The following is a 27,360-nucleotide window of genomic DNA, read 5'->3' as shown; positions in this document are numbered from 1 at the left end:
TGGAGGGGACATTATCTGTGTATCCCTGTGGGCCTTGATCAAAATCAGCTTTACCTCCTGTTCACTGATGGCTTTAAATTGCATCACTGAAGAGCAGTTGCAGGCTGCAGCTTCATGTTCCAAGCCCAGACACGACAAACAGATGTCATGATGATCCAACAAGAATATTTTCTTGTGACATCTGCGACAGGGTGAAAGCTCTGAAATTTTTGATGGAAACATTTGACCTATTCATTGTCAAAATGTTGTACAATTTCATGCGTGAAGCATTGAAATACCTCCAGAACTAATACCTGCTCACTTTCTGACACCGAATAACCATGAATGTTGTCACCACATGGTGATGTCATAGAGCTTTTGCTGGGGATGTGTTTCTTGACCAGTCCGGTGCTTGAATTGATAATCATAAGGAAAAGAATCTTCTGAAATATGTATCAATCTGAAATCAAAGGGTTGGAAACTTTCTCCTTTCAATCAGCTATTCTTACAGTGAGAACAGGGCATCAAACATTTTCTCCCAGAAGCTAAAGTACTTTGAAAAGAGGCTTAGGGCATTTTGAGTTCTTGTACCCACTCCATCAGATCAGGGTAACCTTGATGGTGCAAGTCTACATGACTGAACACCCTGAGAATATATGGGTCATTGTCTGAAGTCTTTAGCTACAATGCTGTTCACTACACAATCTCCTCGGAGAGTTTAAGAATGGCCACTGGCATGGACTCCATCTAGTAAGGTCCAGAAGTTTGGTTTGACGTTCCAAAAATGGCACACTTGGGATTGGCTGATCAAAAACACTGTTGTTGGGAGTTGTCTTAGTTTAGGAGGGCTGCCGTCATGAGTGGGCCTAATTTTAGGGAGCGCAGCGGGTTGGAGGTCTGCTCTTAAGATGCTTAGCCATGGATGGGGCTTAGACTTCTAGGTAAGTGTATGGGACTGACCAGAAATCCCAGAACCTTTCAGTTTTGATGTGTGAAGCTCGCTTTCTCTTTTCATGTTTTTTATCTGTGGAAGTACATAGACTCACAAGTTCTAGGACTGCTTGCCGGCCCATCACCACAACCGTGACCTTTCCAAGGGCTTCCCCCCTGCAAAACAGCTTTTTTTGTAATCCTGATTTTACAACGTAAGAATACTTAAATAAGAGGTGTACATACAGGAATTCACTGCTGAACACTTAGTTTTCATCATACAGATAATATTCAAAGTAAATTTTATGATGAATAAACATTGAAGATTTCTGGGAAGGATATCATAAATGATTGAGTACACGCATTCATTGAACACATTTTATTGCACTGACAACAATTCAAACATTCTTACTTCTTCTTTTGCATTATCAAGGCGCTTTGTGGTGGATTCCTCTTGCTTCAGCATAGACTTTGAAATTTGCCTTTCAGCCTGAAGTCAGGATTCTGACTTCCCAAATGCAGACACAGATCCTATTCCCATTATTAAATCACATATTACAGTCACTCAGATAAACGTCAGGACCCGTAACTTGCCCGCCGTCCACAAAAGAGCACCCCGTCTTTATTCTCAGAGTCCAGGGGTAAGTCCATGGGTAAACTGGGACATAACTTGACTGGGACAATCATAGGCTCATTTTCAGGTTGCAGATTTGTATGCTTCTTTTTACTGGTGTTCACCATGTACTACACTTTGCATTATTATAACTATTATTATTATTATTACAACAATCTTACTACAACAAATCTCACGTTGCCAAGTTGTATTTCAGTTACAATCTTGAATATGGCATACAGAAGTGATCACTGCATTGCATAGAAGGTGCATTACTCCTGGAAATCAAGGTTTCGGTGTAGGCCTTTGACGGAAAGTTGCATTTGGCACAGAATAAACTGGCTTTGTCTTCTCTCAATGGAGGCTTTCGAGCATGCGGATCCTGGTCTCCAATCTCTGACTCCATTCCTCCCTTAGCCTGCAAGTAAAGGGTAAACAATGCTATGAGCAATCACAATGCAAACTCAACAATCCTAGTAACCACCAGCCGCAACCTTTCAAGCAATGTAGGTTGTTTTTATTTACTGTCATTGCCCTGATGAGGTGCCAGGACGTTCTACTAGTGCCTAGGATACAAACACAAAGTTATATGCTCTTATATGGCCCACAAAATAGGAAATGGAATACAAATAAGATATATGTCTTGGTTTATTAGCTAGATACATCAGGTGGTAACTGTTCAAATCCCAGATTTTGAGGACCAAAGGAGGGCATGGCCAGATTAAAGGTCTGGAACACACATCACAAGAAATAGGAGGGGTGTATATGATGGATAGTAATGTGATTGAGAGTAGTGACCCTCATTCCTAGTGCTTCTCTTGCCATACCTGCCTGCTGATGCACAGGTGTGTGGTTGAGGTGCGGGACGTAGAAGGGAGGAAAGAAGGTGCTCTGCTGAGGGCCGGACTGGCTGTAGCGGGCACCGGGTGTTTCCCCGGTGGGCCGCTAGGTTTGGGGCCGATTTTGGGCCCCTGGGGGCCGTTTTTGTTACAGGGCCATTTTTGCAGCATAGCTGCAAAATTGGCCCTGTAACAAAATCGTCCGAAACCAGCCCTGGCAAACAGCTCGGCCGCTCCCAGGGGGGCTGGCAGAGCTCTTTGCCAGGGCCAGTTTTGGTTCCCAGTCCGGCCCTGGCTCTGCCCCAACCTCAAGAGTTGGATGGTACCCAGGATGATCCAAGTCATTTCAATAACTGACCCACCTACCTCATCTCATGCTTCTGGCTGTGATGCAAAGAGTGGTGGGAGGGATAATGAAGGAGCTGCTGAGTCCTTTTCACACTCCATGCAATTTTCATCCCACCCCAGCAAGAAAGCTGCTCACCTTACCAATGAGGAATTGCAAAGGGACAGGCTAAACTGCAGTCAAGCTGATCAGCTCTACCTTATCCCTGCTGATGAAGACAACAGATAGGTGTAGTCCAGCAATACAGTGGGAGTGAGCCCCATATAGACTCAAATCCTGATTTAGAGTTCGGCAGACAGGTTACTGCAACACAAACATGACGGATACATTCTCCCCCGTATTACAAGTGCTATTAGAGACAATGCACTTGTAATAGGGTGGACAGGATATCCTTCATGTTTATCACGGAGTAACCCGCCTACCGAACTCTAAATCAGGCTCATAGTCTTGTAGTCTAAGAGGCTCATTTAGGAGGCCATTGCGCCGTTCATGCGTTACTTTTTTTGAGGCACCGGCGGCGCAGTGTGCCTGTGCATATTTTCAAGCACGGAAGCTCCTCCATTAGGGCGGAGGAGCGTCTCCCCGCTGCTTTCTCGCAGTGTGAGAAGCAGAAACATAGAATGCTATTCTAAATACCATTTTATGTTTCTGCTTCTCGCAGTGCGAGAAAGCAGAACCTATGCCTAGTTGGGGGCGGGCAGGAGGGTTTGCCTGGTTGGGGGCGGGCGGGAGGGTATGCCTGGTTGGAGGTGGTTGTCTCAGAGAGGAGTAGGTTGCCCACTGTTTTGGTCCTTGACTGTTTACTCGGCCCTCTGGGGCCAACCAAACCAGTCATGCACACTCTCCATTTTCTCTAAGTAGGCTGTGTGCAGCCTACATAGATAAAATGGCCTCCCTACAGGTGCACGGCTGGGTGTTGTCTGCACCAATCACAACACTGCCATTGCAGCACTGTGATTGGATTAGGGGAGAGGAGGCAGGTTGCCTTGGCTTGTTTGTGTTCCAGCAGCGGGACCTGGCAAGGAGCGGAGGCGGGGCGGGACCCGGAAAGGTAATTTTTTTAAAATTTAAATTTGGTCCTCCTCCCTTCCGCGTGAACACCCGTGCGCCCCTGCCACCTGCCCCCGACCCGCGAGTCATGCGAGCAGCGACTGTTTACAAGATCACGTAAAATCACCCTGCATGACTTTTCACAGCCTTGTAAATATGTACCCCTTTCAAGCATTACTCTGACTGAAAGGGGTGTTTCATGGGTGTTGCTTTGGATGTTCCTAGGCAACATCCATGGAACCAGACACATTCCCAGATTTCTAAAGTTTTGTAAAGCTGGGATTCTACGCCTCCCCAGGGGAGGGGTAGGAGTGACGCAACGAGAAGAAAGCATTTTATATCTCCTAATTTTTTCCTTATTCAATGCGTGCTTTGTTCTGTAGCATGCTTTGAAGGATGAAAATGCCATCAATTATAGTTTTTGCACAAGTAGGTACACTTTACTCCACAAAAACATTCGACCCTGCAACGGAGACCCCCTTGCAACATGCCGCAAGGGTGCCTGCGCTGGCGCATGGCAGCCAGTTGTGCGCCAGTGCAGGGGAATGCACACGGATGCGCCATGTTGTTAATATGACGCATCCCTGTGCTTTTAAAATGATTCATCTCGGCACATCAAAATTGCGTGCGGCGCCACGCTGCATAATTTTTTTCTAAATGAGGTCCTAAGTTTCCATTTCCCTTTGACAACATCGGGAATGTAGTCAAAAGAGTATCGTTAGCAAATAGTTAGCGCAAGTAGGCGTGGCCCACTGGAGAAGTCTATCCAAAGAGCAAGTGGAGAGTCTCAGCTTGGCTTGTAGAAGATTGAGAGACTCTCAGACCAATACTAAGTGATTTTTTTGCAGACACTGATAGCCTTTTTCTGCCAGCTGCTGTAACTTTAGCTAAAATGGAATGCAAACAGTGTTTGCAAATGATTATTAACAATGGGGTCAAAACATCATGCAAATAGGAATACTATGCCTTAACACGCGCCACAAACAACGTCACTGCATCTTATTTCCAATTGAATAGTGGAAATCTCGGAACTTGGGCACAAAAATTCACATGATACAGAGTGGCGACGATATTTCCCTATCACCTTTTTCCCCAATATTTAACTGAGTTATTTTTAATCCCAGGCTAAAGAGCAATCGGGGACCGACCCGAAAGCTGCGAGTGGGATACAGACACTGAAGGGTGCTGAATAAAGTTGTTGGAGGGGCATTAAATTATGTTAACGCATACAAAGATGCAAATATTCTACATGTCAACAGTGTCACCCTAAGGATTTTGGGGGGCCTCAGGCAAGTAATATTCAAGGGCCCCTGCTAGGGACATCTTTGAATATTATTATCCGTTATTTTGCTAATTCAAGTCCTGTGATGCCAAAAAACATGGATTATTACATGAAGGGTTGAGGTCCAGAAATACTCGAAAGAATGTTCACTCTTTCAGGGGCCCTTCGGAAGGTGGGGGCCCTGGGCCATTGCCCACTTTGCCGGTGCCTTAAACCGTCTCTGCAGGCCACTAAAAGCGAGGGGCGTGTATAGTAGGTGCTAATGTTTATTATGTATTTGTATTTCATTATTGTTATGCATTTGTTATTGCTGGGTAGAGAGTAGACATAAGGTACCCACTGTTGGGTGAGTCTGTACAAGGGCATTAATGACACAGGTCCTTATTCATTTGGACCCGAAGGCTAATTCTTGAGGCTGCCTGTTGTATGCAGGTCAGGTCCGCTTCTTCGCTATCATCCTTTCTCGTGGCTTAGATAACTCCGAATCAGGCAGGCGTTGAGTACCACCGTTCAAATCTGACTTGGCGGGTGCTTGCTGGAACGTGAGTAGGGTTAAAGGGGGTTATCTTATATCCATAATCCACAGCTATGCTCCTCACCTTATAACTGGCAGATGGAATGTGAGACCTCAGCAGAGAGATGTTACTGCCGCCCTCCCCAAAGCCTAAGTAAAGGGCGCAGTGCTAAATATAAAAAAAGTGGGAAATTACATTACTTACACTACGTTTAATACGTTAGTACTATGGATAACCTAGGAAGCAGGAGAGGGTGCTTGCAATATACGTAGGGGTTGAGAGCAGGGGCCATTTATTATCACTGTGGAGGTAGCCAGTGGATGAAGTGGGCTGACCATAGCCCATGCTATATGCTGTATGCTGTATGCTGTATGCTGCATGCTAAATGCTGTATGCTGCATGGGGCAGGACACAAATGTGAATGACACAACAGCAGACCAAAGGATGAAGATGATTGTCTGAAAGACCTATTTGGTAAGTTTATCACACATAATATTAGAAAATCAAAAGGGCTTGGCTTTCCCCAGACCGTCAAAAATTGATTATGTCAATAAAAAGCACGTAGAAGAACTCACTTGTTAAGGGCACTTTTGTTTTTCCTGGAATCTTCTCCTTTGAGTACCACTGTATGCTTTTCAATCCTTTTCTCCCAAAAGGTTTTCAGGCCAGGCGAGTCATGAAACATGGCGTCTCGGCGTGAGCACCCATTGTTTTTTCCGTTGTTTTTACTCATTTTCTAAAAGGAATATAAAAGCAGTGTTTATGTAATATGCTGATTGTGTTGTGTTTAAAAATAATTGTATTACTTGGAGCGGTTTAAAATGAAGCATTTGACCAACTCGGTGGGGTAAGTGCTCTAAAACTTTAAAAACACAATCTTGAAGGCAATTCATACCACATAGAATACTGTACATCACACTGAAAATTTTAAATTATGAAATGAGGGATGTCAGTTGATTTGAACTGCGCTTCACATAATTGTTGTCAGGCAAGTTGCTTCATGCCTGGGCACCAGAACTGCTGTTTCTGAAAGGATCTATGTAATTTTTGGTGAGTGAGCCATGTCTTATCTCACCATGTTCACTGACACACCCTGCCAACACTAATGTTTTCCTCATCAAATGCTCTAAATGTGAAATCTTGTAAGAAAAGTGATATATGGCCAATGTATGCATAAATTACTAACCTGCATCACCTCTCTACCCATCCAAATTTGAATTAGATAAATCTTCTAAACCCACACAATTTCGTAGTACTCTTTGGGTCAGCTAAGCAGATTGTGCCTAGCGCCGGGGCCCCTGTCCCTACCACCCCTGCAGATACACCGTCACCAAGCTCTACACACTTTGACCCTGGACACTGCAACAAACACTGACACTGCACCGGCCCACACTTCACAGTAGGAGCTTTCACCTGCACCCACTTACACTTCACCTGCCACAGCACACACACCAGCCCACCGACCAGCCCCACTCTGAACACACCACAGACCCCACCTGAACAAAGTCACCAACTCGCAACACACATTCATTATGCAAACACACCACCAAGATTTGGGACCTCATCTACACCCTCATTGAGATGTGGCTCAACCCCACTTCCACGTCCGACATTCCACCCGCAGCACCCAAAGGATACAAGATCATCCACCGCAACTGCATCAACAAGCCTGGCGGAGGGATCGCCAATATACACAAAGAATCCTCTTTTGAGTAGGCATGTGTTCAATAAATTCCTTCTCATTCATTCATTTAGTCATTCATCCATCCAATGCACCACCACAAATGACCACATCACCCCAGCCGTGGAACACTTCATCTTCCGACTCCAAACAGCAAAACCACCATATGGGGCAATTTTGCCTAACGACCTCCAGGACCATGTCCGGCCCGCTGCAACTTCATCACCGACTACATCGCTCCCCTCATCATAAACTCCAACAATTACATTTTCCTCGACAACCTTAACTTCCATTCTATAACCACAATGACATCAACACCACCAACCTCCTGGACAGCATGAACAACATGGGACTCACCCAACTCATCTACAACCCCACACACACTGCAGTCCTCATACTAGATCCTATCTTTACCTCCAGTGCCCGCATTAGGTACAGCCACACCAAGGAACTCACCACTTCATCGTCCACTTCAACACCACCAGCTCTCGGACCTCCACTGCCATTCTGCCCAAAGCCGCCCACTGCAGCTGGAGCAAAGTCTCAAAGGAAACATAGATCAACGCCCTCTACATCACCAACCCCATTCTCCTCCAACAACTCAGACCAGAATGACATAAATCTTCAACAATTGGATCACAAACCGTGCAGGTAGCATCACTCTCATCTGCAACAACACCAACAGAAGGTCCGTCAAGCAGGCAAGATGGTACACTGAAGACCTCAGAACTGCTAAAAGACACTGTAAACAACTGAAAAGCTAGGGTACCAGCAAGGACACAAATGACAAGACTTCCTTCAAGACAGCCCTCAGCCTTTAACACCGACATTTGGGAGAATCGAAGAAAAAATGCCTTAGCTCACAAATTGAAACAAGCTTCAATAGCAGCAAAGAAGACTTCAATATCGTCAAAGAAATCTCCAATCCCACAGCAGCTGCACACAAAATTGCCCCCTCACAGTAGCTCTGCAGCAACCTTGCAAACCTTTTCCATGACAAGATCGTCAACATCTACAGAAACTTCAAACCCCAGTCCAAGGCCACCAACTTCTTCAAGCAAGACAACAACCCCACTACCACCACAGACATTCAACTAACTGAAATGATCAAGCTCTCCCCATAGAACACCACCTCGATCTTGAACTCGGTCCACTCACGAGCCCTACCCGACCCAAGCCTAAGCATGGGCGAATTTTGCGAATCTGGCGTTCGCAAATTAGCGAACTCGCAATCCGCAAAATTCGCGAATTCTCGCAAATTTGCAGATTTTTTTTGTGTTCGCAAGGGTTTCTGCCAGTTCGCGAGGGTTTTGTACCAGTTCGCAATTGCGAACGTACTTGTCGGCTCGCAACGGTCGCGACTATGTTGTTTCTACGTCTGGTTCATCATCACAGGTTCACAGCACCCTCTGTTTCACCACTGCCACCCTGTTTCACCCATGCCATCCTCTGGTACATCAATGCCACCCTCTGGTTCATCACTGTAGATTATGGGGGGAAAAGCAAGCACACCTGCCCTGCTTCAACTGACATGAATTAATTTGGGGTTGATTTATTAATGTGTCACTGTTTTAAAATTCCAGTCTGGCACCTGCTTCCTTATCTGTAATTTTCTTTCTGTTGCAGTGCAATTTTTTTCCAGGACTTTTGTGGCCTACTTGTAGCTATTCTATGAGCCTGCTGTGAGGGTCAGAGCAAGATCATAGAATTGTTGCAACTAGCAACTGAACTCTGGAGGGGCCCCAGTCAGGAAGCACTACAGGGAATGGTTACTAATGATGAGTTTGAACTTTTGCACCTGCTGAGTGCTTTCAGTTTTGCAAAACTCGGTTTTCTGCAGAACAGCAACTGTAATGCCCCAAACAAACATAGGCAACTGAACTCTGGAGGGGCCCCTCAGGAAGTACTACAGGGAATGGTTACTAATGATGAGTGAACTTTTGCACCTGCTGAGTGCTTTCAGTTTTGCAAAACTCGTTTTTCTGCAGAACAGCAACTGTAATGCCCCAAACAAACTTACTTGTGAAAGTTGATTTCTAATCCAAAAGTGATCCAAAGAAAGTCAAAAGGCCTCAAATCCAAAAAAGTGCAGGCAAATGTCAACCTGAGGAGTTATTCTGATAAAAATCATAATTTTCAGAAGGTCTATGCTGCTTGCTAGTGGATTTCTTGTGCAGAATTGCAAATTTTGTAATTTCGCGAGTGCGAGATTGTTGCTGCCCGCCGCACCTACATGTTCGCAATTGCGAACTCTCGCAATGCGTCGCCAAACTCCCGCAGGATCCCGCAGCAAGATCCAAAATGGCGCAGCACTCGCAAAATATCGAGAAAAACAACTCGGCAAACTCTGAATGACGGTAAGTGAACGCTGCACGCCGCAATATTGTATCACCAAGAAAAAAAATCCGCTGCGTGCGAATTTGCGGATTTTCGGTAAATACGCGAGAGTTCGCGGATTGCGAATTTACCGAAAATCTGCAAAATCCGCGAGCGGAACGGATTTTCCGCCCATGCTTACCCAAGCCCTCACAACGTCTTCGACCTAGGCGAAGCCAGAATCAACCACATACTCATCACCTTTTTTATACCTCAATTGCCATGGCCACCTTCCCTGAGGACTGGAAGCATGCAGAAGTCAATGCCCTACTAAAGAAACCATTGGCAGACCCAGCAAACTCAACAACAAGCAACCGATCTCCCTACTCCTGATCCCGGCCAAAGTATTAGAAAAAGCCAACAACCAACAACTCTCCTCACATCTGGAACATTCCTCCCAATCTGGATTACGCAGCAACCGCAGCACTGAGACACCCCTCATTGAGACTACAGATGACATCCAAAACCTTCTTGACTGAGGAGAAACTGCGGCTCTGATCCTCCTAGACCTCTCAGCAGCCTTTGATACAGTCTCTCACCATGCACTCATCACAAAGCTTCACAACATAGGCATCCAAGGAGCTGCGCTCAGATGGATTGCCTCTTTCATCACCAGGAGAACGCAAAAAGTCTGCCTTTCCCTCTTCACCGCCTAACTCAAGGAAATCATCTGTGGAGTACCCCAAGAATCCTTGCTCAACCCCACCCTCCTCAACACTAATATGACACCTCTGGGCAGCATCGACAAAACCCACAGACTCAACATCATACCCTACACAGATGACACACAACTCATCCTGCCCCGCACCAAAGACACCACCAACACCAACACCAACTTCCACAATTGCATGACAGACATTGCCAACTGGATGAAGGACAACTGCTTGAAGCTCAACTTGGACAAGAAAGAGGTACTGATTTTCAGAACTAAAGCTTCCCATGGGATGCATCCAGTGGCTCTCAGAACTCGGCCCTACTCCTACCCCCACTGACCACGCTAGGAACATAGTCATCATTCTGGAAAGCAATCTAACCCTCACGACACAGGTCAACTCCATCTCCTCCTCATGCTTCTTCATCCTGCTCACGCTTCATAATAAATTCCAATGGCTACCTCAAAGCTCAAGACACACCGACACAGGTCAACTCCATCTCCTCCTCCTGCTTCTTCATCCTGCTCATGCTTCATAATAAATTCAAATGGCTACCTCAAAGCTCAAGACGCACCATCACCCAGTTCCCCATCTCCAGTCGACTGGACTACAGCAGCCATTTCTATGCAGGAATCGCAGCTCACCTTCTCTGACGACTACAGACCATACAGAACGCTGCAACCAGACTCGTCCTAGATTTCCCTCGATGAACCCACATCATCCCCTACCTCAGGGATCTCCACTGACTCCCTGTATAGAAAAGATGCCAGTTTAAGCTTCTGACCCATGCATGCAAGGCCCTACACAACTTGCTACCCACCTACTTGAACCAATGCCTGAACTTCCATCAGTCCACTGGTCACCTCCGCTCTCTGCCGGCAATGGACGTAGCAGATATGGAGGTCGCTCCTTCTCATACCTAGCAGCAAAGACATGGAATGAGCTACCCTTGCATCCGCAGACCTCCCAATCCCTTTCAGAGTTCTAAATGTCCCTGAAGACCTGGCTATTCAGCTAATTAACTGGACCCTAACATTGCCTGGGTACACTCACGGATGACAAGAGGCCCTCTACAAATCTACTGATTGATCGATTTATTGAGTTAAGTACATCCATTAATGGTATTAGCAATGCATTGAAGTGTTTCCATTTGAGGTGGGCTCACTACAGCTACATGGCATTGCCCTAATACATGAAGGAATTGCCCTACTGTACTGTTGTACAGTAAGCAAAACCTTATGAACAAAACTTGGGGCTGATGCACCAAAACAACTGTTCTCTCGGGGTGTGAGGTACACATTGCGGGGAATTGTTACTGATCTTCAGATTCACAGAACTCACATGAATGTGTGCAAGTTCCTTTTGAGTTTTGGTACCCACGCAATTATTTGAAATTCCAATGGAAATATTTTTCAGAGCAATATCTTCTTTTCCTGCACTCACCAGTAGAAAATTTGGGGATTTCATGGACATTTACGTCCTTTATGCAGTTCTTACATGTATATCATTCATGTGTAAGCTGAGAAGTGAGTTAAAGACTTGCATATTATGGGAATGCCCACAGAGGTACAGCAGCTGTGTAGGTGTTCACCTCAACTTTTACTGATGACTATTTAGAAACTCCTGGAAAAGCCAAATGCTACCACTCCTTGCTACTTTTAAATGAGGAAACACAGGGACACAGCTACCAGTGGTGCAGCAAATGCAGTGACATTGCGGCCCCCGACAGTGAGGGTCCCTTTACACCCCAATTATGGATGTTTTAGTACCTACTAGATGGTCAGGGGCCCATTTCCAAGCTTGCTTTAGGGCCCATCGAACCCTTCCAATGCAATTACTGCAATTGGTCAGATATGTAAATTATCTGACCTTTGCTGCAAAGTTTGGAGACTATGTTGAAGAGTGTTTTTCAATGAAGAAAAGAATTGAAAACTTCCAAGATTAAATAACTACTGCATAACTTGAAAAAGATTTCTATTGGACTTTTTGAGTGCTCAATGAAATAATATAATTTGTCTGAGCTATTCATAGCATATCTCTAGTCGTGGTAACCGACTTGCATTCATTTTGAGCACCATTTCAGATATTCATTTGTGATACCCCTTTACCTGCTGTGCGCTCTAATCTTAACAGTTACCGCTTCTTTTGTGGTCAGATATGTATTCGAGCCAATTAGGATGTGAAGGCGACTGATCACGCCCAGATTTGTAGGGATTGTAGAGGAAGAGTATTCTTCATGGGAAACAGTGTCTCCCTAGTGGAAACGAATGTGCATTTTCACTGGCGGTTTTCATTCTCTCTGTGCAGAAATCTACTTAGCCCATAATAGGAGCCCATACGGAATTGTCTCATGGCATGACATTTGCTTTTGGAAGCCACAAAACTGTGCCTGTTGTGGCTTTCCAGATGTCCCGGGTGCTCTACTGAGAGTGTTTGTTAATAAGAAAAAAGACTAAAAGTACTCCATGATTTAAATCTCCATCTACAGTGTTATGTTTTTCACGGTTCAAACACACTCTGAAGAATCTCCCTCACAATTCTCGAAAACTAACTGCCCCTACCTCCATCCCCTCGTCATACCCAGACAAGTCTTCATACCTCAAACTCAGGTTTAAAGAAGGACAGAAAATGGTGGCAGGAAAGGGGGATCGACAACAGGGAAGGATGTGAGAGAGGAAGGTGGAGTAATGGATGGGTCCCCCCCTCAAACAGATCCAAAACTTAGAAGACACCATTGGACGATGTAAATAGTTTCAAAATTAACACAACTGTGTTTATCAGACAAATCTGGACACTTGAACCCTGTCACTACAATATTTTGTTTAACTTTTTTTTTAAAATGTTTAATTTTGGGAAATTCTTTGTCAGAGTTCAAACAATGGCACATGAACACCGTACAATCAAAGTAATCAATGCCACTAACAATCTGTAAAACAGAAGCATTTAAGACTAAATTTGACTTAGAATGAAAAATATGCATATCTACAGGCTATACGCAGTACAAAGATAGATAGTAGTACGTAATGGCCACAAGCTTATTTAAAGGCAGGTTTAATTCATGCTGATAATGTTTGGTCAAGCTGTGGTGAAAAGAGACGATTTTTTTTTCATGCTGAAAGAGAGATGTATCACCAGGACCCATGAAATTATGTGGAAGGGGAGCACCAATTCATGTAGCAGCGTTGACTAAATTAATACTAATTAAAGAAAAGACAAATTGTGCGGCATAAAATGACACATTTTTTGTTAGTATTACCTAATTCGTTTGTAATTTATGCGCATGTGATCCATTTAAGCTAGAACCAATTTGTTTGTTAATATATGCAGAATATGCTGCAGAGGGTGGACTATGTGGCAAAAGCGGCAAATCCATAACTATGCAAAACAAAAAGCTGAAACTGCACAATTGCAGAATTCCAGTGGTACTGTGTATGACCTTTGTTTAGTATTATGGATAAGGGTGTAGAGGCCCACTTATTCAACTGTGAACGTACATCGAGGAGATGTGGGAGGCATTTTGGGCACACCATATGGGTAGGGTTTTGGAAGAGGCTATTTAAGTTAGGATTGCATTGCCCAGGAACAGTGGCACACATGCTGTGTATATGGGCATGCCGAAGACAGTATGCAAACGTCCCTGGTTTAACAAGGTGACCTGAAAGTCCCAAATAAGCTGATACGCCTGTACAGGGTAAAGATGCAGCAAAGTTACGGTATTTCATGGTAACAAAGCAAATGTGCTGCATGGTAAGACCCTGCCCAGATTTAGACATCCATTCAGATGCGTTATTGTGTGCGTTTGAACTGTCTCGTATAGCCTGCTCAATTTTCTACATACAGGGCCTAATGTAAGAAAAGATAGTCATCACACGTTGAAGCCACCTCCTCTACTACTGCGTGGTCAGGGCCAGCGCTAGGCATGGTAAGTGTGGGCAGCTGCCCAGGGCCTCGCGCTCAGCTGAAAGACAGGGGGCCCCTCTTCACAGTGAAAGGCCACACTTTCACAGATTGCCCACTTGATCTTCCAGGGCCCCCTCCCCCTCCCCACACAATCACAATACACATGGTCGATGTCTCGAGTCGACCTTGATGGTCAGGGTGTGGTGGTATTCCTAGGGGTGGGGGGAAGGGACAAACAGAGTGGGGAAGGTGCAGTGGCCAGGCCAGCAATTATGTCTCACGGTGTCAGGGACCGGCCATTCCCTTTCTGCATTTTGTTGCTAGGTGACAGAAGGCCCCTTTGTTTCCAGGACCAAACACAGGTAAGGAGAGGTGGGTGAGGGGAGGAGGGAGCAGCTAGATCAACTGTTAACTTTGCATCACCCATTTTTAATGGGAATGTGTATTTTAAAAGGATGCAGAACTGCTGGTGCTAGGGCAGTGTTATACAAAATGCCTCATTACTGCTTGGGAGGCCCAGGGGAGAGGGCCCCCTTTCCCTGGGCCTCTAAGCACAAGAGCAATCTGCAAGGTCCAGGTGTGGGGGCCCCTTTCCCTGGGCCTTGTAGCCAATACTCCCTCTTTCCTTTCCTTAACTTGTTCCTCTGTGAAATGAATCCAAAAAAGATAAACACTTTTGCTGGAAATGTCGTCTTTTTCCTGACATTTTTCACTTCCGAGTGCAGCCTTGGGATAGAGAGAAATAAAAGGTTCAAAATGTCAAAAATAACTAAAGCAAGACAGAGTGGGTCGAAAAGGGGCCAGATTGATTTTATTCACACCCAAAACACATTACTGCCAATTTACAGAGTTTGCCAGTGAAGCGCTACTTTTGTTTTCTTGTCTTCCTCTGAACAGCATTGTTTTCCGCAGGTGTTTTCCTGGATGTACTGCAATACTTGCTTGATGGGTGGATTGGAAAACAAAATGCATACCACGGCTCTGTATTCACGAATGTGGTCTTTTTAAATGATATTGCTTACGTTTTGTAAGGATATAAGCAATGCACATTGAAACTGATCTCTTCCAGCCCTGTAGTCATGGCCTTAACTTTTCATGCAAAAGCACTCATTGATTTCTGATTAATAAGTGCAAAAGAGTTAAGGTAACCATGTTGTTCCTGCTCACATTTCACATGCTTTACTTAATCTTACATTCCTTATGTGTGTTTGCTTTTTCCAGGATGTTGTCACTTTTTTTTATAGCTAGCTTGTCTAGTGCGTAATTTGAATTGAGTCACCTCCAGGTGTTTATAGCGGGCGCAATTGGGTTGTAGTTGACGGCAGTGCGAGTTTTTCTCAGTGGGGCAGTACGGTGTTCAGTGGGGGGGAGGATGTGGCACTATGGTCAGAGCTGCCGAATTTGGAACGGGGGAACCAGGTTCAGCCTTCATGACCAGTCCACCAGACCACTCTCATGAGAGAGCACATTTCCATGCTAGACCTTAGAATGCCTGAAAGACATTAGAAGAATGGTGTCTGAGCACCAGCAGATGGACCATAGCGGTGACAAGTGTGAACTATCCTGGAAGGCCTGTCCACTACAACCCCTATTGAAGTTCACCTCGAGTCTTTTGGACAGGTCTATGAAGCAGCACACCCTAGAGCAACAGTGACTCTGTCATTGAGGTCACAGGACCCTTGAGCAGGGAGGCTATAGGGCGGTGCGACCGATGAGATTGCACTGAGCGCTGACTTCGGGTGGGGGCATCACGTTTGCGAATATATTATGTTTCTAAAAGCACTTGCTGCCTTCTTCCTGGCCTCCAGCAATTTTCGGCAACAATGAAAATGTAATGATAACTCCGGTGATTAATGTTCTTCCTAGAAAGAGATGGAGTTTTGTCAAGTGGAAATTTTGACTTGTGGAAAGGTAGCGCAGAGGGTTAATGTACCTACTGCAAAGAACATGTACAATGTAGATCACTAAGTCCACATAATGTAAATAGGCCAGTGGGTTACTGCTTTTGTCAGAGAGATCTTATTGTTACTTGCAGTTTATGAGTCAAAATCCTAAAATAGAACAATGAGCTATTAACTGCCATCTAAGAGCTGCATGCAAACTCTAAGGTTTAAATTACAGCATTATGGTTTTTCCCCAGTCTTTGATTAACCTAATGTTGAAAAAAGGGTTCATTTGGACATAAAACAATTATGGTTATTAACCCCTCCCCTGCTGATGACGGAACCGCTCCGTCATCAGCTGCGGTGGCGCTGTGCTGATGACGGAGCTGTTCCGTCATGGCCCGCCCGACGCTCCTGCGCGGCGCAATTCTGCGCCTGCGCTGAGCGTTCTATTGAGCAGGCGGGTTCCGTCATAGCCCGCCCGACGCTCCTGCGCGGCGGGAATTCTGCGCCTGCGCTGAGCGTTCTATTGAGTGGGCGGGGCCATGACGGAACCGCTCCGTCATAAGCACAGAGCAACCGACGCTGGTGACGGAGCGGTTCCGTCACCAGCATGCGCCCGCCGCATTTCTACCCCGCCCCCTTAGCACTGCGGCGGAATAGACGCCGCAGTGAAGGGGTTAAAGAAAACCCCCAAACATGGTATTATGTTCTAAATTCAGAGTTTGTGTTTCTTCAGATCAATCACAATTAAACTATACTGTCTACTAGTATGATTGTCATGTGACTCCTAGTCCTTTGCCTTATATAACATTGCCTATTGTGATTTACACACGTACGATTGATTGTCTCTGTGTAATGTGTGATATAAAGTTCTCTGACACCCTACACCAGGGGTCTTCAAACTGTGGGGTGCGACCCCCAGGGGGGCTGTGGAGCGATGCAAAGGGGGTCGCGCCATCACAGTGTCACTTCTGCCCTGGCCTCCAGGGCTTCAGCCCCCCTCCTCCCCCATCCTGTGTCTCAGCCCGGGCTGCTGCAGTGCAGCTCACGCTCCTGGGGCCTTGGCTGGGAAGTGTCTGGAGTCTTATCTCCTGCTTGAGTTTTTCACAGGTCTTTAAAGACCATTAGCATATTTACATGCCTTGTTAACTGATTACCAAAGCTTAGTTTTTTATGGTTCCAGTACCCCCTGGGCCCCCACTCTGCCTATTCCTTACATTTGTATTTTTACAAGTACAGCTGTAGTGTGAGAATGCATTTAATGAAAAGAAATATAAAGTTGGGTTGCTAAAAGAAACATGCCTGCTATGTGTTGTTTAAAGATCCTGCAGAGACCTGCTCTTAACACTAAATGGAGTTATAAATAAAAAAGTATGTATTAATTAGTGATGTGACTTTTCTGTCTTTATTTTCTTTAATTATTAGTCATGGATCATTGAGGCATCCCTAGAACACAATTAAAAGTGCTTTCTATTTATATTTGCTGTTCTAAGTATTCACAGATAAGTGCAAAAAATACAGCTGTAGGTGACTGCTTATTTCTGGGCCATCACAATATGAGCTGGTAACCCTAATCATTAGACTGGAAGTTTGTTGCAGGATCAGCACATTATTTATTTTCTCCACCCTCAAACCCTGATTAATGCTATTATAGCAATAGTTTAACTTATATCTGAAACTCTATGCTTCAAGTTTCTGGGAATGCACCCTGCTTTCAAACTACTCACTTCTCATTCTCGCCTTCACTTTCACGTTCACCCTGCACTCCCAGCGATCACAATGCACTCACACTGATCACCATGCACTCACACTATTCACCAGCTCACCCTGCACTCACACTGATCACCATGCACTCACACTGATCACCATGCACTCACACTGATCATCATGCACTCATAGCGATCACCATGCACTCACACTGATCACCATGCACTCACAACATTCACCCGCTCACCCTGCCCTCACAGTGATCACTCTGCACTAAAAATTTGCTTGCATTGTTCACTCTGTACTTCACCCTGCAGTCACACGAGCACACTTCTCACCCTGCACTCATGTGACACTCCACTCACCTGTCCCCCCCTTACTGCTCAATCTGTAGCTCACTCAAACAAGGCCATCACTAACCATGCACTAATTCGTCCCACTCTGCACTTACAGCCGAACCCAAATTCATATGGTCATCTCACTCACCCTGCAGTCACTCCTTTTACCCTTTCTCTCACACTGTTGCATTGCTCACCGTGCAGTCACATGGGCACTCTTGTCACCCACACAGTGCAGAAGGTTAAAGTGCCGGGTACAAAGAAGATGTACCATGCACATCACAGAACTGAGTGTGAGTAAACTATGAGTAGCGCTATAAAAAAATTAAATGTTTGTCAGACAGGTGCTATAGAGAGATGAGGTGTATTGTTGGTGAGTGGTAGTGAGGGAATACATGGAGAAGGTGGAAAGACTGTTGCACCGTGTGCGACCAGTGCTTGGACAAGCCCTGGCTGGGAGTGTTAACTCCCCACCCCCGAAGTTCGGGTCTAGTGGACCCCCTGCTTCTGCCTATTATTTACATTTGTAGTGTGCTACTGTTACCAAAAGGTGTCCTGGGGCTAATAACCATTTGCCTGCAATGTGAGAGAGGGATCCCGGGTTGGGAGAGGAGAGAAGAGAGGGATGGAAGGAAGGGGGTGAGAGGAAAGGGGCATGGGTAAACTGCTTAACTCTGCACAAGACCACCACGGTTTGAATGCACCCTTGCTGCTCCCGGCCATGGACAGGTGAGCTTTTAATGTGGCAGCGCGTATTCCTGCGGATTGGGAGGCCCTTCACAGAGGTTGACTAGACATCTTTCTGATGTTAATTGCTGTATTTTGGTTATAAACTGGTAGTGATGGGGTGAAATCTTTCCTCAGTATTACTGTGTTTTAAAAAATTCTAACTAATAAAGCAATGCTACCCTAAAATTCGCAGCATCACAGAACATTATTTACATTTTCTACTCACACAATTTAGTGAAGCCTGTTGCATAATTTGGTCCTCACCTTCCTCATAACCTAGAGGTTTCGAAATTGTTGTCAGAAGGGGGTCCTTACGCTTGAAAATGTTGACAGGGGGGTCTCTGCATCCAAAAGTTTGAAGACCTCTGCCCTACACTGATATCAGTGGTGCTATAAATCAGAATAAATGCATCTGAGCGAGAATGTGGTTATGGAGACTTGAGGAGCACCATTAACGGGTGGTAGTGAGGGAATCCGTGGCAGAGCGAGCCATTAGGGGGCACCAACATTGTCGCACAGGGCTACACCAGGACTAAATCCGGCCACTTCTATTCCTACAGTTCTAACACCAAATCAAAAACGTTGATTTGAAAACCTCTTGAATCTGAAGCATACCTTCAAGTCAATGTATGATTTAGCAGTGGTCTCGGTTGTTCTAAGTCTTTTTTATTAATGTACAATCTTTATTTGTTTGCAATGGTCTCTTGTAATTTTGCACTATATGTGTTTTGCACTTAACATAATTCTGGTGAGTAAAGAGCCCACACACAAAAAAGATTGTCCTACGTCTCTTAGCATTTGCTTGTGGGATACTGGTGAGAGGATTTACGTTCAAACAAATTGCGAAGTATTAATGTCATCCTAAGGTAGCACAATAATAGCAAAGAAAGATAAGGGAGCCTTTTGAAATTTGCAATTATATCCATGGTGTGAAAGGTTTTCGCTTGTGTAATGTTATATTTTTAATGATCTTGCCCCTCATAACCTCAACAGGATATCCCCCTTTTATGAGGCAGAACTGGAAATTGTATCATGCACTCATCTGTAAGCAATTGGTTAACGAGGAGTAAATAATATACATCTTTGTGAGACCTGCACCTAGCATTTCCATCCAATGTGACAAATGTAAACCATTTAATACAGTTTTAAAATATGTGGACTTATTTAATTTGTATATTTATCTTTTTGTCCATATTACTGATAACCAAGTTAGGTCTCTTCAGTGATGCCAAATAAGATCAATAGTCCTGCAATGCCACTTTCTGTGATGTCACTTCTTGTGATGTTACCAAGGGTGGCTCCTTCACTAGGGCGGAGGAGCGTCACCACACTGCTGTCTCGCAGTGCGAGAAGCAGAAACACAAAATGCTAAAACTACCATTTTATGTTTCTGCTTCTCGGACTGCAAAAAAGCAGAAGTGTATGTTTAGGGGGTGGGCAGGGCTGCTATAGGGCAGGGTAGGAGTGTCTTGCCCACTGCTAAGGGCGCTGACTGTTTGGTTGGCCCTCCGGGGCCGATCAAACCAGTCATTCGCACTCTGGCCTTTCTCCATGTAGGCTGCATTGGAAAAAATGGCCTCCCCATAGGCGCCTGTGTGGTCGGCGTCCAGACCAATCACAACGCTACCATTGCAGCGTTGTGATTGGTTTAGGGGAGGGAGGATACCTGCTTCCTGTTCCTGCCAGACGGCGCAAGACCCAGGAAGATTAGTTTATTTTCATTTTAAATTACCCCTCCCGCGCGAACCCCCGCGAGACCCACCGCCCGTGAGTCATGACAGGTGCAACTGGATGTTACGTGCAAATTAGAGGGGCCTCAAATCTTCGCTTTTGCACCGGGCCCCAGAAGTTCTAGGACCGACCCTGTGCGTGGTGACTAATTCGCAGAACATCAATGCAAGATGTTAAATTAATTCAGTGGGATTGTATGTAATCACCAAAATTTGCCTGCAGACATAGTGAAGGACAACTTGCTAACAGTGAGTTCTCTCATCAAGAGTGGTCTTGAACCTAGCGACATGAGAGTGTCCCTTTTCTTTTTATAAACACCCATTGGTCAGTTTTGACAATTTCCAGGAAGTTCTGACAACTTTCGCAGGCTTAATGGATGCGTCCCAGTTCCCCGACGTCAGTGTGGTGAACGCGGTGCTCCAGAGTCAGGCGCCGCCCCAGGGGTCGCGTGCGTCAGGCAATGCATCAAGCTGTGTTCGCTGCGAGAGCTGCAGCCATCAGCAAGCTGTTGACCTTCCTTGATCAACGAGCCTCCGTTTTCTATGCAAGCCAGGCTTGGCGCCCAGACATGGCACCATCATTTCAATGATTACAGCTCCCAGGGAGCTTGTGGCGGTGCCAGGCCCTGGCAGTAATGATCTTCTATGAGCAGCACAGGCAGGCGCGAGGCGAGCATGCCCCCGGGGGCCTCGTGGAGCCGCCTGCACCGCACATCACCATAAATGACTACGTCTTTGACCTTGACACTCTGTACACATGAGCACGAAATGTCCCAGTAAATGTGAGGTCACATTACTGGCAGCTGGGAGCTCACGGCAATGAAGTCACTGAATACCACAATGTAAATAACGTTTATCGTTTGCGCCAGTTGCCAGTAATTTGTCTCTAAATTTATTGGCCATTTTTGTTGCTCTGAGAATTCCAATTATCTCCTAGTTGTATATTACTATTTAATTCGCTTGTTTACTTGAAGCACGTTTTGAGTAACGTGCTGACGTGGTTCCCAATCATAATTTGTACTGAAGGTCTGCTACGCGTGGACTGCACTGGTGGCGTTTTTTGTGCCTGTTAATCTCTATTTGCAACAACGTAACACAACTTGGACCATGTGCTGGAAAAGTAATTTCTTCTTGAATGATTTATAACTTGCTAAACAGATACACAAAGTGGCAATGCTCAAAGCGGCCTGTGCATTTGTGAACCTTTGTGGGGAGATAAGCAAGCGTGCAAGAAATGCTTGTGTTGTATTCCTCGGCGCTGTCACATTGTCACTGAGAGTCCCCACTAATGACACCTAAGATTTAGCTGCAAAATTCACCGACATTTCTACCCCACCTGGCGCACTATTAAACACTATCCCGTTTGGAACTTTCAGAACTTCCTGTGTGGACATATACATAGCAAACACACAAACACTGCAAACATGTTACTACTTTACTCTGTAATAGCATACCGCCTGAATACTGACCCACAATATCAGTGGGACAGAATTTCGAGAAAATATATTGACAAGAAAATAATTCTAGATTTTCAATACCGAACACCACTTATATATGTACCTATGTGGTACATATATCTTCAAGTACGTAGCTGTGGAGTTAGGAATAGTAAATCTATGCTTCACGATATGCACCTGCCTTTCGATATTTTATCCCTCAATATTCATTCAGTCCTTGATATTCTTACACCACAATGTTATTAGTGTTTATATTCAATATTCAGCATAGACCAGGCGAGCTACTTATCGTTTTAAATCAGCAACCCATGTGAAATATTAAACCAGATGGCTGTGCCTCTGAAGTGGGAGAGGGTTCCTACAATAGTCTTACTAAGGGTTAAATGAAGACATAATGGAAGGCTAGGCTACCAGCCTCTCCTGCACTCCTCTCCCATATGTTGAACTTTTGAAAACTCTTAAGGTCTGGCCTAGAATCATCTTTAGTGGTCTGGCCCAATACATGCAATAAAAAAAATTATATACAGAAAAAATGGAAACATGTATACATATATGGAGTGGCTTGGGGGTAACCATCTTCAACCATTAGTGTGATCAATGGTCATTAACTTTTGGGGCCTCATTTATGACTTTTTGCCGTAGGGAAGCGCAGCAGGCCATCTTGCTGCGCTTCCCTACGGCAAAAGAAAAGGGCAGAAATGCGCCGTATCTATAAGATACGGCGCATTCCTGTCCTTTTCCCCTGCGCCGGCGCACAATGGGCTGCCTGCGCCAGCGCAGGCACCCTTGCACAATGGTGCAAGGGTGCCTGCGTTGCGGGGAAGATTATTTTTGTACAGGAAGGGAAACCTTTATGTACAAAAATAATCACAAGAGGCTTTTCCTCTTTCTATGTGTGCTGTAGAATGCAGCACACATAGAAAAAGGAAATACGAGGAGAAATAAAGACATTTCTCCCTGTTGCGTCTCCCTTGGCACTGCTTCAGAGTTCCAGAGTTTCTGGTAAATCTGGGGCAGTGTCAAAAGGCCATGGATGTTGCTGGGAACGCCCCCAGCAACACCCATTGCACGCCCCTTTAACGCAGAACACTGCGTTAAAGGGACTGATATTTATCAGGCAGCAGTACGCCACAAAAACTGGCGTACTGCTGCCTGATAAATACCACGCAGGCTTCTGCGCCACGGAACTTCATGAAAAGTGAAGTTCCGATGGCGCAAGGGGCCTCATAAATGAGGCCCTTGGCTTCTACCCACCACTGCATACATCGTGGAGAAATGGGCCGTCCTCATTGGTTTGCACTGTGAGAACTGAGAGTGTTTAATTGTGCTTGAATTCAATTGCACATCTGCCTGAAAGGAAGCGCTCTTCAATGCTAAAGCTAGTTGGCTAATACTTAATTTGAAAATGTTTTTTTCCTTCCCATTCTTTATCCTTTTCGGTTTTTTTTTAGTCATCCTTCTTTGTTTAAGTATCTTGTTTGATTACACAGATTAAGGTCAAAAGAACCCTTTATTTGTGCCACAAAGAATCATATTTTCTTGTTATGTGCAATAAATGTAAACATTATCGCTATCCTTGCTCTAGGAACAGATATCTGCCAGAAAGCATCCTCACTGTGCTATTGAAATATGTCATGATTATTATTTTCGTTTTCAATTTATTTCCCTATTGCAAGCATATGGTCACCAAGTTTAGGGTTGAGATTTGCATCTTTTTATTTTTAGATATATTCTCAAAAAAAAAACGTAAAATGATAATGTAACCATTGCTCCAGCGTGCCAGATTGCATTCAGTCTCTGTCACACCAAAAACCACTTGCACGAGTTCACAGTGTCTCCTATACAGGCCGTTGACCCTAAAGACATGCATGCCAGCCTGGCATCATCTCAGCGGCCTACTGTAGGGTAACTATAGGAGTTCTGGAACTATTGAGGTATACTTGCTTATCACCACACAGGGATCAACTTACATATTGATAAACGCATTTACATTTGAACAAACTTAGTTCAATTCACTAAAAGGTCTATGTCTTCGGTTCTAGCAAACTTTTATCTCCAGTGGAGATAGTCACTAGTCAGGTACAGCCACAGGCTCTAAATGAACAAATAACCTACACCTACACAGTCTAGTGTTTCAGCCCACGCGCTCAGCTGTTAGAGATGCAACCTGGGGGTCACATAGAGCTTGCAGCCAGTCGGAGTACGGAAGCCAATTACATACTATGCTATACCTAAATATGGAGACAGTAAGAGCTTGTTGAGTGATCTGGAGAACCACTCCTTTCAACATATGCAGGGTGCTATGCAATCTGCAGCGATTACGTCATAGGGTTCAAATAACCCTTGAATATCCCTTGAAGTAGGGATCATCGGGCAATGCAGAAGCTGACGGTAAAATAAAGACATATAAAAAAGTATGTGAAAGTGAACTACAATTGGCTGTGAACAAGAGTTTATCTTTTATTTATTTTTAGTATTTGAGATAGCGCCGCAGAGCCGTCTTTTGACCACTTCAGAGCTGGTGTCACTGTTTTCCTTCAGAAGCCCAGGGAGCATCAAGTACTTTCTGGTGACAACACAAAAGTAAAAAAAGGCAAGAAATTCACCATCAAACAATGAAATTATTCGAAGCCCCTCTGACATCTCACGTGTACACTGCCTGTTTTTTGGTTTTGGCTAAACTTAGCTCAGCGGGTTGTACTGCGCCTTGACACCTGCCAATCAATCAGTACAGTTACTCTGTCCAGCCTCTTCAGTGCTATTCCTGTACTGCGGCGGCGAGAACTGCACCACATACTTTGCGTGTCATTTCACAGACAGCATACAGGACACATTACAACCTGTGTTTACTACACGGACGTGACTGCTTCTTATGGTGGCTTACATTTTACTAGCCTCTGACAGCTGCTGGACGGTGCCATACTGCGGCATGTGTCAGCGGCTGTGTCTCTCACACTAGCAGACACGCAGGAACAAAAGCACACCCTTGCAAAGCTGTTGGCTTGCGCTGGATGGCATGCATAGGGTTGCTATGGTTTATCACGTCACCATTCTTCCAACAAATGCCTAGTTTAGGTTCCTGCTGCTGTGGGCCAGGCACAGTCAACACTGCATCTCTTTGCTGCTGTGTAGGCCTGCTCTTAGTTTCAAGTATGCTCTGGACACATTGAAAATCAGTTCCCTTCAGCATAAAGACAGATGAAGACACAATTCATGAAATACGTCATTGCTCTATTCGTCAACCTCATTGAACCTTGATAATTGCAGAATTTTACTAACACAACACAAAGGGGCCATTTTCATTACTTGCACCAGGGCCAATGCCATCCTTGATACGCCACTGCACACAATGCCGCTTTTGTTAAGGACTATGACGTCGTAGTGGAGAGTGGGGATTACAGCCTAACATACACTCTTTTGAGCTCGAGAGGTTGCAATTCCCCCTCTCATGCTACCACTTCTTAGTCCTTGTTTTTATCATAGCATAAGAACCCAGGGGCATATTACCAACAACTAGCGATAATTATCGCTAGGTTGGCTTAGCGGCAATAATTTTATCGCCGTGTAGCGATGATTGTTATCGCTTAGGAGCCTTGATATTATCAAGGTTTACCTCCTAAGCGATAAAAATCGGCCGAAATGCATGAATATCGCTGAAAAGTCAGCGATATTCATGCATTAGCGAGCTAATGCTCTTAGCCATGTTATCCACCTCCCATTGGATAACATGGCTAAGAACTGCTCAGGGGCAGGTGTTAGCTTTTGGAGATATTCGCGCTTAGCGGGAATATCTCCAAAAGTTGGTAATAGGAGATAGCGATGTTAGCGACTGTTTCCAGTCGCTAACATCTTGGCACGCCCACTTTGCATGCCATTAGTGATAAATATCACTGACATGCAAAGCGGGGCCCAAGATGGTCGCTATCTCCTACTAGCTGTCGCTAACTGGTGTTAGCGACAGCTAAGTAATAGGGAGATAACTTTATCTCCGCTTTCTTGGCCTTTAAAGCCAAAAAAGCGGAGATAAACCCCCTTGATAATATGCCCCTCAGTCAATAAAGGATATCTTGTGCGTTCCGTATAGCCATTGGTCTTCAACAGGCAAAACAAGGAGAAATGCTTGATTCCTCCTCCTTTTTGCTGTTTCAATATTTGCTGCATTGTACAGCACATATAGAAGCAGTATATTGCCATTGATTGTTTATGTGCAGGAAGGTGACCCATCCTGTACATAAACAATTTAAAAAAAGGACGTCTTGCCACTTTTGTGATTGTTTATGTGCAGGAAAGTGACCCTGCCTGTACATAAACAATAAAAAGAAACCATCATTTAAAGATTGTTTACGTGCTGGAAGGGAGACCTTTCTGCACATAAACAATCTTCTCCTCAAGGCAGACATCCTTGCACCTTGGTGCAAGGGTGCCTGCGTTGGCACTAGGCTGCTAAGTTTTGCGCCAGTGCAGGGGGAAACGTAGGGCGGAACGCAGGACTGCACCATATTGTATGTATGTATGTATAACACACTTATAAAGCTCTTCTGTCATCCAACGGGCATCCTGGCGCTGTGATCTAACAGATCCTGAAATTTTGTTGTAAATATGGTGCAGCCATGTGTTTCTAAAGTGGCGGAGTGCGGCGCTAAGCCAGTAAGGCTAATGCCACACTACATCACTTCGTTGTACATATGCCCCTAAGAGTCTCATTGAACTGGGACTGAAGGTGGGAGAAAGAGAATCCACAGTGCTGACATGGACACACGTGTACAGACACACTCTGGTCGTCATAGTGAGTGATGTGATCCTCACTCAAGATGGTGTATGTCTGGCCCACTTAGACTTAACCAACACTGTCCTGACTGATTTAGTTCTCTCTCTCTCTCTCTCTCTCTCTCTCTCTCTCTATCTCTCTCTCTCTCTCTCTTTCTCTCTCGCTCTCTCTCTCTCTCTCTCTCTCTCTCTCTCTCTCTCTCTCTCTCTCTCTCTCTCTCTCTCTCTCTCTCTCTCATATCCAAGAAGCACAACCTTATATTTTATTTGACAAAACCCTTCTCGGATCTTTATTATTCAAAACATACATACATAGCACGGCCATGCATCTCACTTCCGGTACTAGAGAGGTACATGCATGTCCCATTTTGACCCTGGGATACTTTGCCCCCTTTTCCATGTTAGTCGCTGAGAGGTCTTGAAACGCACCTATTCATTCTTGCAACATTTCCTCTCACACATGGGTGTTGACAGTTCTTGCTGTTGATGCCACGTGGGGGGCTGCACACCGTTCAAAGCAGTGGCAATGACAGCTGTTGACGTACTGCGCTGACAGCCGCTGTTGCGATCCTCTCATTATTT

The 27,360-nt window shown here is 45.0% G+C and overlaps 1 protein-coding gene across 1 annotated transcript in view; it reads right to left on the bottom strand.

Moving 5' to 3' along the window:
* Positions 1–1,273: 1,273 nt before the first annotated feature.
* LOC147727123 (protein FAM240B-like) overlaps positions 1,274–27,360 on the bottom strand; it is a 61,045-nt gene continuing 34,958 nt past the window's right edge. Inside the window, exons 2-3 of the mRNA XM_086963060.1 lie at positions 6,130–6,290; positions 1,274–1,940 (exon numbers count right to left, since the gene is read on the bottom strand). Coding sequence (XP_086819186.1) covers positions 1,877–1,940; positions 6,130–6,287 — 222 coding nt within the window. The 5' untranslated portion in view covers positions 6,288–6,290 and the 3' untranslated portion in view covers positions 1,274–1,876. The remainder of the gene's footprint in view (positions 1,941–6,129; positions 6,291–27,360) is intronic.

The sequence above is a fragment of the Lissotriton vulgaris genome, chromosome 3_1, assembly GCF_964263255.1.
Source record: "Lissotriton vulgaris chromosome 3_1, aLisVul1.2, whole genome shotgun sequence".
NCBI lineage: Eukaryota > Metazoa > Chordata > Amphibia > Caudata > Salamandridae > Lissotriton > Lissotriton vulgaris.
This window is presented reverse-complemented; position numbering and strand designations above follow the sequence as displayed.